Source organism: Brassica napus, chromosome C2, assembly GCF_020379485.1.
Source record: "Brassica napus cultivar Da-Ae chromosome C2, Da-Ae, whole genome shotgun sequence".
In the NCBI taxonomy this organism is placed as follows: Eukaryota; Viridiplantae; Streptophyta; class Magnoliopsida; order Brassicales; family Brassicaceae; genus Brassica; species Brassica napus.
The window spans coordinates 47321604-47334489 of NC_063445.1; the positions used below are offsets into that span (position 1 = coordinate 47321604).

The 12886-nt window shown below is 36.1% G+C and overlaps 1 protein-coding gene across 1 annotated transcript; it reads left to right on the plus strand.

The window, feature by feature from the left end:
* The first annotated feature begins 9213 nt into the window (after positions 1–9213).
* Positions 9214–12886, plus strand: LOC106400196 (type IV inositol polyphosphate 5-phosphatase 9). Its single transcript, XM_013840585.3, has 8 exons — positions 9214–9521; positions 9661–9851; positions 10197–10304; positions 10431–10722; positions 11243–11430; positions 11821–11929; positions 12102–12253; positions 12331–12886. Exons 1-8 carry the CDS (start codon positions 9501–9503, stop codon positions 12557–12559), a joined length of 1290 nt encoding a protein of 429 aa, XP_013696039.1. The 5' UTR covers positions 9214–9500; the 3' UTR covers positions 12560–12886.

Here is a 12886-nt window from a genome sequence, read left to right on the forward strand (position 1 = left end):
TCTATGACGGTGTAATTCCCTATATATAAAGGGTTCCTTATGTTTATGAATAATAACAGAAACATACGGATTCTATTCTCTTGTTTCACAACACGTTATCAGCACGATTACTCTAAGAACCCTAAGCTAAAGTCCTGAGACTCGAACCCTAAACCCTAACGGCGATAAACCCTAAACCCGACGACGAACCCTAATCTGATCAAGAACCTAGAACCTCATACTCAAGGCGTTCCCGATCTCAGCACGCGACCTCAGTCTGATCCCCAGCTTGCGACCTCAGCTCGTTCGCGAGACACAATCCCAGCCTGTTCGACGCGACCCGATAGCAGCTTGCTCCCGTTCGCGATAGACGACCTCAGTCCGCTCCAGCACGCGACGATCTCAGCTCAGCTCGTGACTCTTCTCTAGTTGGAGGTCCATTCAACCCGTCTTGAGGTTAAGGTAAAACTAAACCTAATAACCAAACCCTAAGGCAATAGATCCAAACCCTAAAACTTGAATTTGAATCTAATTGCTTGATCTAAATTGAAACCCTAATAACCTAAAGCCTAGCCGCATATATGCACCTTGCATACCATGCAAACCCTAATTTGAAATCGAAATTGATTTGATTGTTTATGTGATTGAATGTTTTGAATATGATTATAATCACATAGAACCGATTGCTAGGATTGATTAAACTCATTCTTAAATTTGGTTGTTTGAATTGATGATCCAATTGAATGAATTAAGGTTTAGGAAATCGCCTAGGTTTAAGTTGTTCTCATCTTGTTTAAAACTTAATCTGACCGGCCTTGTTAATATTGAAACCCTAATTGCATTAATCGCATTGAATATGATGGTTAGGTTGATAGTAACTAAATCCCTTGATGCATTGCTTGATTATTTGATTGAGGTTTCATGTTTCCATGATCTCTTAGAAACCGTCTTGCTAGGATGAATAACCGATTGCATTAAGATCATAAAGAAACCGCTTGATAAGATTGATCATCCCTTGTCTTGGCCGTGCGGCTTGCGTTTCCATCATACCCGTATGCATCATATCTCTTTTGGCTGTGCGGCTTGTTGCATATCTGTTTAGCTTATCTTGATTGCATCATATAGAACATTGAACATTATAATCCTAAGATGGAAACATATAATTTCAGATGTCGAAAATCAACAACTTGGATTTTGCTGCCCTAAATCTCTCTGGAGATAATTACTTGCAATGGGCACTTGATGCTAAGATCATCCTGAAATCCAAGGGACTCGGTGAATGTATCACCGAGGGCAATAATGCAAGTGAGAAAGATAGATACAGCGCTATATTGATTATAAACCATCATCTCATTGAGAGTCTCAAAGATCAGTATTTAACTATTGAGAATCCTCTAGACCTTTGGACAGAGTTGAAAACGAGATATGATCACCAGAGAACGGTGTTATTACCAAAGGCTAGATATGATTGGAGGAATCTCAGAATCTAGGACTTCAAGTCCGTGGATGAGTATAACTCGGCCCTGTTTAAAATAGTTTCAAAATTGAAACTGTGTGGTGAGAATATAACGGATAAGGATATGCTTGAGAAAACTTTTTCCACCTTCCACACAAGCAATGTGTTGTTACAACAACAGTACCGTGAGAAGGGCTTCTCTACTTATGCTAATCTGATCTCTTGTCTTTTGCTTGCTGAGCAAAACAATGAACTGTTGATGAGGAACAGTGAATTGAGACCTCCTGGAACAAACCCATTACCTGAGGCACATGCGATCGTAGAGGCTAAGAAAGAGTCGAACCATGTCCAGAGTGATAGCCAACATGGCCGTGGTCATGGAAAATGGCATGGACGTGGTGGTCGAGGCCGAAACTCGTTTGGTCGAGGCCGAGGCAACTCATATGGTCGTGGCTCCTATGGGGGCCATGGACATGGCCGAGGCCGTGGTACATCATTCAAGCCACAAAACTCGACCAAATCCGTGTGCCATAGATGTGGTATGGGTAATCATTGGGCTAAGACATGTAGGACTCCCAAACATCTTGTTGACCTCTACCAAGAGAGTTTGAAAGGGAAGAATCCTGAAGCTCATATGACTTATCAAGATGGTGAAGATGAATTCAATCATGAATAAGACGATCTTATGGATTATGAAACTTCAGATTGTCTAAAAGATTTAAGTTGATTTTGACATTTGTATTCTTAAACTTTTGTGTTCTTTGCTTTGGTGTTTTTTCTATGTTTTTGTTTTCTTTGAACTTGTTTTATTAAACTTGATAAATGAATGATTTTATATGAAGACTCTAAAATATCATCCTATGAATCTTGTTTTAGAAATGAACGATAACAAGGATGTATTCGTAGTGGACAGTGGGTCAAGCCACACGATCTTAAGAGACAAAAGATACTTCATAAACCTAACTCTTAAAAATGCCAATATCAACACCATTGCGGGTATAGCTAGTCTCATAGAAGGCTACGGCCAGGCCAACATCTTGTTGCCTATGGGTACGCATCTAGAGATATCTGATGCATTGTATTCACCCAGCTCAAAGAGAAGCCTATTAAGCTTTAAAGATATTCGAATGAATGGCTTTCATATTGAGACTAAGGGCGAAGGAAACAAAGAGTTCCTTCAGATCATTGAAATCGCCCAAGGCCATAAGAAAGTCTTAGAGTCTATACCTGCACTCTCTACTGGTCTTTACCATGCTAAAGTCAGTATGATTGAGGCAAATGCCACATTTAACAAAATGGCCATCAAAAATTTCACTCTATGGCACGACCGGCTTGGCCATCCCGGTTCGACCATGATGCGTAAATTGATCTTAAACACTAATGGCCATACTTTGAAAGAGAAACGAGTTATTCCTAAGCACCTAACGTGTGTAGCATGTTCACAAGGAAAACTCATTGTTAGGCCATCACCACTTAAAGTGAATAAGGAAACAATAAATTTTCTGGAAAGAATACAAGGAGACATCTGTGGACCAATACACCCACCTTGTGGGAGGTTTAGATATTTCATGGTTCTTATTGATGCGTCCACGAGATGGTCGCATGTATGTCTTCTGTCGACCCGCAACTTGGCGTTTGCGAGGTAGCTTGCTCAGATAATTCGATTACAAGCTCATTTTCCAGATTTTCCTTTAAAGACTATACGTCTTGATAATGCTGGTGAGTTCACATCCCAAGCATTTAATGATTACTGTATGTCCATGGGGGTAAGTATGGAACACTCCGTGGCACATGTACATACACAGAACGGCTTAGCCGAATCATTTATAAAACGCATACAGCTAATAGCTACACCGTTGCTCATGAGGTCAAAACTTCCGGTCTCAGCTTGGGGACATGCGGTTCTTCATGCAGCCCAACTCATACGCATCAAACCATCTAGTGAACATAAATATTCCTCATCACAATTGCTTACGGGTCATGAGCCAGACATATCTCATCTTAAAACATTTGGCTGTGCCGTTTATGTTCCAATTGCTCCACCACAGAGAACAAAGATGGGACCTCAAAGGAGGATGGGGATATATGTTGGATATGATTCTTCCATGATTATTAAGTATCTTGAGGCAACTACGGGTGATTTATTTAAGGCCAGATATGCGGATTGTCATTTCGATGAATCCGAACATCCAACATTAGGGGGAGATAACAATAAGTTGGTAAAAGAAATTACATGGAATCAAACATTCTTATCTTGGCAAGATCCTCGGACTCAAGAATATGATTTAGAAGTCCAAAAGATAATACATTTACAAAAGCTAGCTAATCAATTGCCAGATTCCTTTGTTGACCCGAAAAGAGTGACTAAGTCATATATACTAGCTGCTAATGCACCAATAAGAATTGATGTTCAAGAGGGACACAATCAAGTTGCTACAGAGTCTAGACAACGTTTGAAACGTGGTAGACCAATAGGTTCCAAAGATAAGAACCCTCGGAAAACTAAGAAAGGTGCAGAGATTGAAACCGAGGTTGTTGAAACCCTAGACGCGACCGCGGCCGTTCCTAAATCCCAGGACTTAGCCGCGGCCGATCCCAAAACCCTAATAGCGATTGCGGCCGATCACGAATGCTTAGATGCGGCCGTCCCTGATGTATCTAATCCTGATTCTTGGGACGCCAAGATTCAAGGTACTGAAGGCCCTGATAATAATGAGATCTCAATAAACTATGTCTTGTCTGGGATACAATGGAACAGAAAGAATGTCGACATTGATGATATATTTGCATACAAGGTAGCACTTGAACTTATGGATTTGAATGAGGATAATAAACCCACGTCTATTTATGAGTGCACTCAACGATCAGATTGGATCACATGGAAAGAAGATATAAATGTGGAGTTGAATTCTTTAGAGAAAAGAGGTGTTTTCGGTGCTATAATCCGAACACCATATGATGTAAAACCAGTTGGATACAAATGGGTCTTTGTGAGAAAAAGAAATGAACACGGCGAGGTCATGAGATATAAATCACGGCTTGTTGCACAAGGATTCTCACAGAGACCAAGAATAGATTATGAGGAGACATACTCCCCTGTGGTGGATGCTACTACTTTTAGATTCCTGATAAGTCTGGCTATAAGAGAGAAATTAGACTTGCGGTTAATGGATGTTGTAACTGCATGCTTATATGGTCCACTGGATAACGAGATTTATATGAAAGTACCAGAGGGTATAGAGTTGAAAAACAAATCGAGTACTCAAGAACAACACTTTAAAAGTTGAATAAGTCACTTTATGGATTGAAACAATCAGGTCGAATGTGGTACAATAGGCTAAGTGAGTACCTAGAGAGGAAAGGATACAAGAATGATCTGATCAGCCCTTGTATCTTTATAAAGAAATTCGGCCAGGGCTTTGTGATTATTGCAGTATATGTTGATGATTTGAATATCCTAGGAACCTCTGGAGAGATCTCCCAAACAGTTGAATATCTTAAGAAAGAATTCGAGATGAAAGATCTAGGAAAAACGAAATTCTGTTTGGGATTACAGCTTGAGTACATAAAAGATAGAATCCTTGTGCATCAAATGGCATATACATAAAAGGTACTCAAGAGATTCAATATGGCCGAGTCTCACCCATTGTCTAGCCCCATGGTCGTGAGGTCTCTCGGCCTGGACACTGATCTGTTCCGTCCTAAGATGGACGATGAAGATGTCCTTGGTTCCGAAGTGCCATATCCCAGTGCCATAGGAGCTTTAATGTATCTGGCCAGCCACACTCGGCCAGACATATGCTTTGCTGTGAACCTACTATCTAGGTTTAGCTCTTGTCCAACCCAAAGGCACTGGGACGAGATTAAACATATTCTTCGTTACCTGTAAGGAACGAAATACTTGGGTTTATTTCATACTAACCATAACAAAGAAGGGTTAGTTGGCTTTGCTGATGCAGGTTATCTCTCGGATCCTCACAATGTTCGATCACAGACCGGGTACGTCTTTACTCATGGTGGCACGGCCATCTCATGGCGTTCCATGAAGCAGACGATCGCGGCTACTTCATCAAACCACTCGGATATCTTGGCTATTCACGAGGCCAGCCGCGAGTCTGTATGGTTATGGTCCATGAACAACCATATTCGAGTTGATCATGGGATGACCGAAGGCAAGGACGCACCAACCGTGATGTATGAGGACAATGCAGCATGCATTGCTCAGCTTAAGGATGACTACATCAAAGGAGACCGGACGAAGCACATATTGCCTAAGTTCTTCTTCACGCACAAGCTTCAGAAAGCCGGTGAAGTCCAAGTCGTCCAAGTGCGTTCCAGCGACAACTCAGTCGACATGTTCACCAAATCACTTCCTACCTGCACGTTCAGAAAGCTCACGCATCAGATTGGGATGCGTAGACTGAAAGACCTTCAAAGATGTTCAGAACAGGGGGAGTAATACGTGTTGTACTCTTTTTCTTTCACCATGGTTTTGTCCCATTGGGTTTTCCTGGTAAGGTTTTAATGAGGCAACATCGAAAGCGTATTATAATTCCTGTATGGTTATGACATCCAAGGGGGAGTGTTATAAATCATATTGTGGATGTACATAACCGGCCCATACTTAGAGAGAGAGAGTCAGCGGCCATGAGAGAGAGTGAGAGAGCCGGCGCCTAGAGAGAGAGTCGGCCAAACCCTAGTTTCCTTTTATCTCTTGGTTTATGATTTGTATTTTTTTCATATTTGTATTTCCTTTTTCTAGTCTTTCTATTATTCTATGACGGTGTAATTCCCTATATATAAAGGACTCCTTATGTTTATGAATAATAACAGAAACATACAGATTATATTCTCTTGTTTCACAACAATCTTTAAGTTGCATTACAATTTTTATAATTATTGAGAAATAACAAAGATGGTAATACTCGTAATTTTCTAACATCAAAGATACATGATTATTCATTTGTAATATTATAGAAATTATATATTTACGTAAAATATTTAAATATATTTTTTAATCTTATCTTTTCAAATTTATTAATTTTCTATAAATCCAATTCCAGACTAATAAATTAATTATTTACAATATTTCTTAATTTATTCATAATGTTTTACTGTATTTGTATTTTCAATCTAATCTACTGTACAATGACCAATGAACATAAAAGACAAAGTAAGAATATCCTGTAAGAAGCTTTAAAATTCAACCAATATATATCTGGGCATAAAATAATTATTATAGTAAATTATTTAAAATAATCTTACAAAGAAAAGATAGTTCTCTTTACCGGCCAGCCAATAGAATCAGGTTACTCTATTTTTAAGCGTGAGTGAAATGATTAACATTTTAGTAAGATACATTATATATCTATATTACTAAAACAAATACATTTCGGAAATTTATTGTATTATTATTATTTATTTTTTTTTTTTTGTAACTCTGGTATCTGGGCAGTCACATTCCCAACTATCTCCCCGTAGGGGGTCTAGCGCCCCAACGGAAGGGATGTTAAATCCACTGTGGCCGGAGCTCGAACTCGTGATGGCGGGCACCTCAGCTGAAGTTCCTATACCACCAGACCACGAGACCTAGTTATTTATTGTATTATTCTTACTTCATCTTAGTATTTATCAACTTATACCAGTGAAATTTAAGCCATCATATATTCTTCGTTTTTGAAATTGTAGAGTATAACTAACTAAAACAGAAACTTCAGTTAAAATTTCGAAGCTACAGTTCTGAGTTTATAATTCAATCACAATATATATATATATATATATATATCCTGATCCACTATAATACTATATGGTGGAATTGTTGTCCACTTGCCACCAAAACATCAAAATCTTTGAACTCTATATGATTTTTATGACGTTATATACTACTATATTCTTATAAATAATTAACTACCTATCTCCTTTATAAAGAAAATTACGACGACGACACCATATAAGTAGTTTATTTTTTTACCTATGTATGCTTTTAAAAACTAGTTACCATATTTAATTTTCGAGAAAAGTTTTATGATCTTAAGTCCATATATATGACTACAAGACTTGTCATTAAAAAGTTTGAACGCCGAAGGGGATAGTAGTTGGTTCTAATGCATGCTAAGAAGTAATGCATGGTTTAAAATGTTGTTTTATGAGATTATAAAGGGCTCTAATAATCTTTTATAGTGAAACTTGTCCACGCTGCGGAGAATTTGAAACCTCCTCACATCTCTTCCTCCACTGCCGCTTAATAGTATTTTATATAAACAAACATGTGTTATATACTGATTTGATAAGTATGTTTGTTCTGTTATTACTCATTTGATAAATTCTTAATGTCTCTGTATTTTGGGTCGATAAATTACATTTAATATATTTAAGAAGGATTTGATTAAAAAAATCATCTTACAATGAAACTTTTAGTATGATGTCGAACCAGCTTCCACTTTCCGCTTTTCGCTTTAGCATATGCAACAACATTTTTTAAAAAATGATGGAAAGAAATGACTATATATTAATGACTATAAAATGTACATGCAAGTAATGAATGCATTTTGCTAGTTAGCGCGAATACGGGTTACATAAATTATGGTTCTTGTTCATTTTAGGTTAGGTTGGATACTGTTGCAGCGTCGTATGCTACTATATAATACATTATGAGGGGATCCACATACGAAATTAATATAATTAAACTGATGTTATATACAGTCCAAGTTACAACAAACCACCAAATTAATACGACGAATATTTCCCATGACCACTTGCCATTGTTGGTCGAACTAGCTCGTCAAAACTAGAAGCTGACAAAATGGAGAAATTAATTCCAGTTAGATATCGAAATTAACATTAAATAGTTCATCATTTTGAATACATGTTTGTTGTCAAAAATAAAAAAGAATACATGTTTATAGCGCGGTATTTTTAGTTGCAGCCATTATATATGCAATGTAGCGGTCCACTGTGATTAGACCGACCATAAAGTAACGAACTTCACTTTTACCGATCTAAGGCCATCTTTAACCGATCTAAGGCTATCTTTAACAGCTAAAACCGTGCTGGACGGTTTTTTAGGAGAGATTTTTTTTTTGTCTGATTTAAAAAAAAAATTAAAAAATTAAAAAAATGAACCAATCGCAGGCCGTCACGTGTCAGTGGGGTCCGTGAATAGTGCAAGCAACTAACCAAAATCGATCCTTATTTCATCACTTCTATCATCGGTTTTTACAAAAAAAGTGGGACCCACCACTTAAGAAACTTTCTTATCATTCCCGTTAATTGTGCTCTAAAAGCATGACTAATGGAGAGTTGTTAAAGTGGGGTTTTTTAACGGAATATAATAAACCATATCTTATTTTATAACTAAAAAGATAAGAACCGGTTTTTAAATATCTTATTTAAAAGCCGGTTTTTAACTTTTTAGTTAAAAATTAAGAGACAGTTTCTTATATTCCGCTAAAAATCTCACTCTGGGAATCTTTCATTAATCATGTTCTAAAAAAGTTTTGATATAATACAACTACCAGTTTCAAAGACAAATATAATTTTATAATTATAATTTATAAGTTAGTATTTTATCTTTTCACACTATGGTGTCAGCTCATTTATTCTTCTTTGTATGGGTTTTAAAAATGTAACAAGTTGGCTCGTGTCGTCTTGTTCAAAACCATGTAAAACTAATTCGTAATTATTGAAAAAATCGTTTTTTTTTTTTTGGTCGAACAATTCCGAGGAGGACAAAAAAAATGATTGATTGAAAATTAATAAGCGTGGGATTTAAGGACGTATACAAGTAATTAAAGTGGTTTGATGTCCAAGCAGTCCAACAACCAGTAGTAATAACGAACCAATCATCAACCTTCATTTCTTTTAGTATTTAAATATAGGCTTAATAATATCGACTGACCAATTAATAAATGTATAATAATCATCGTCCACGTCAGAATTTCACCTCTTTCTCTACAGCTTTGCATGGCTCTTGCTTTCTCCTTATCTCCCTCCCTCTCCCTCATTACTTCCTCTCCAAATCCGTTGCTCCTCCAATAATCTCTCTCCTCTCTCACTTTCTCCTGCAATGCTTGGAAGTTATAAAGAAGTGAGTAATCTGTTTCTTTTTAATACCTAAATTGAAATAATTAATTACCTCTCGATCATTGATATACACTAAATTTAACACTACGATGTTTAGTGTTACATCTAAACACTACGATGTTGATGCTATATCTATTTGTAAGGTTATGTGGCCAAGACTTGTGGCCAACAAGATCCTAAGGAAAAGCGTTGGAAGCAACAACTTCGTTGCCGATTTTCCACCAGATGCTGATGAGCAGCTTCTAGAAACTCCTGGATTAGTCGACGAACGACCACCTTTCGATTCTAAATCAATCTTCGTCAATCAACACAAGACTACTAATCTCAACTACAAGTACATATATATATATATATATATCTTTATTCTCTTCTTTTTCCATTAAGAGCTTAGCATATGCTTACTTATGTATTCAAATGCTTCTATATATATATATAAATATATGTATATATTGTTACTCGATTGTTTAATCAAAATAAATATTTTTACCGGTATATAGTTAGTGAAATTGGGATGACAATTAACAACTAGCCCCTTAATCTTGAAGGGCATCGGAATTAATGCTACCGAGGAATCTTGGTTCCTCGTGCTCCGTGAATCTACAACATTTAAAATCGTATTATATGAATATAGTTGCACGTATAAAGTTTTCTTTACGTGAAATTTAATTATATGTTTTAGGGTTCTCGTTAGCACATGGAACGTTGGTGGAATCGTGCCGGAGGATGGATTTGACATGGAGGATCTCTTGGAAACACATAAAACCCCGTGTGATATATACGTTCTTGGGTAATTAATCAAACACTACAATAGCATCAAAAGTGTATAGTTTAATGATTTAATTGTCTTCAGCTTCTTTTTTTTTTGTAACTTAATTGTCTTCAGCTTTTTTGAGTTAAATATACATGTCTGTAGGTTTCAAGAAGTTGTGCCACTCAGAGCTTCGAATGTTTTGGGATCAGATAACAACAAGGTCTCTGCAAAATGGAACTCGTTGATAAGAGAGACCTTGAACAAGAGCGTGGCCACTAGTGATGATAGGGACAAGAGAATTAATGCTGTTTCCCAAGATTTTAAGTGTATCATAAGTAAACAGATGGTCGGAATCTTGATCACCGTTTGGGTCCAAGGCGGTCTCAGGCCGTACATCCGTGATCCTAGCGTCTCCTGCGTTGGGTGTGGCGTTATGGGTTGCTTAGGAAACAAGGTAACTATATTAAAAATTTCCACTATTCTATTTTGTTTTCTAAATCTCACTGTTATATATATAACGATTTAGGTGTTGACTGGTAATAGAAAATAGTTACGTATGCTTCATGTTTGTGGCTGTATGGTTATTTTAATTGGCGGTTGTGGTTGAACCTGTATATAGAATTAAATAAGATGCATTATGTTATGGTCTGTGTTTTTTTTTTGAAACTAAGTTATGGTCTGTGTTCATAACTTCATTTTACTTATATATTTTGGTTATTCCTATAATAATACAAATAAGCAGTTAACCATAACTTATGATTTTTCTCTACAATTACAAAATCCAAAGAAGTAAAATAGAATCCAAGTACGTTACAATTCATGTTTACCAAAATAAATAAGTACTAAATGATTGAGGAACACTTACTTAATTCTATAAACCGTTTATTTTTAGTTTAGGTCTTATATTTTATGTTACTGTATAAAATTGGAGAAGAAAAATTAGTTTAAAAGCGTCATTTGTATTTTATCATTAGGGATCAGTATCGGTTAGATTCCGGTTGCACGAGACGAGCTTCTGCTTCGTGTGCAGCCATCTAGCCTCCGGTGGTCGTGACCGTGATGGAAGGCAAAGAAACTCCGATGTCATAGAGATTCTATCGAGATCGACTTTTCCTAGAGGCACATATCTAGAAGATTTGCCGAAAAAAATACTTGACCACGAGTAAGTTTTATATTTAATTAATTAAGTGCATAACAATAAGGTTACTAAAATACTGAAACACTAGGTAATTCAATCTTCTTGACTAATTTATATGTTTTAATTATTTCTTAACGTATGTGTTCGAATTAACATACCTAGCATTGTACTTGTTGTCGTTGTAAAATGAAAATTACCAACTTGTTAGTAATTAATGGTTATGGTCAGACCATTACTGCATAATACTATTTAAGCAATTTGAGTGTTCAATTTAAAAATGTCTTGATATCGCGGGAAAAGGTTAGTTTGGTTACCTAGTTGTTAAAAACTACTATCAACTTGTGATATCTATTATTAATACGATTTTATTAACTATGTGATTTTGGTTTGTTTTTGTTGAATCAAATTAAACAGCCGAGTTATTTTTCTGGGAGATTTGAATTATAGAATATCTCTACCTGAGGAGAAGACAAGATTATTGGTGGAACGAAAAGAGTGGAAGACTTTACTCGAAAATGATCAGGTAACTAATGGATCGGATCGAATTGAAAAATGGAAAGATTTGTACAAGTTATACCTTTCGTCACCACTTTATGGAAAATCGCTATATTTATATATATAAATTTCTCTTAAGCAAATTAATTAGTATATTAAAATATTATAATCTCACGTTTATTTTTATTTTTTAAATTAAGCTAAGTATGGAGATCATGAATGGCCAAAATTTCAGAGGTTGGCAAGAAGGAAATGTCACATTTGCTCCAACGTATAAATATATTCCAAATTCAGATTTATATTATGGATGCATTGCATACAAAAAAGACGAGAAGAAACGAGCTCCTGCATGGTGAGTCTCTTGTTGAATTTACATGTTAAATTACTGTATTTTTGGTTTTTTTCTTACATGCATTGTATTTCAAATAGGTGTGATCGAATAATATGGTACGGAAATGGATTGAAGCAACATGAATATACTAGAGGAGAAGTGAAGATATCTGATCATAGACCCGTTAAAGCAATCTTTACCGCAGAAGTTAAAGTGTTACGATATAGTAACAAAATTCGTGATCTCTTTTTCTCAGAGAGATTTGAAGACAGAATTGATGGATATGATCAGATAGATTCCAAAGACTACTCGTGGATTTCTACCTAATTTATGAATTGGGATGAAATCTCGTTGTTGTACATATATATAGTACACCCAATTATAGGTTCTTAAGAAAACAAAAGGCATATAGAGTGTTCGTTTTATTTGCTTTGTAGATCATACTGCTTGTGATAAGAATATAAGTTGTGAAAGACTAACTTAGTATAACAATATATTGGTGCGCAACTAATAAGATTTGTATGTTAAATACGTAAGATTCATAATTACCAAGTATCTTGGGGGCCGGGGTGTTTCCATCCATGTATTAAATAAATATGTTTATGGAGTTCAACAACTAATATATATATGTTCATGGTGTGAGACTAATCTCTA

Coding starts and splice junctions, on each gene's coding strand:
- LOC106400196 (XM_013840585.3), top strand. CDS start 9,501: ATGCTTGGAAGTTATAAAGAA. Junction 9,522..9,660: donor TGCTTGGAAGTTATAAAGAA/GTGAGTAATCTG, acceptor TCTATTTGTAAG/GTTATGTGGCCAAGACTTGT. Junction 9,852..10,196: donor ACTACTAATCTCAACTACAA/GTACATATATAT, acceptor TATATGTTTTAG/GGTTCTCGTTAGCACATGGA.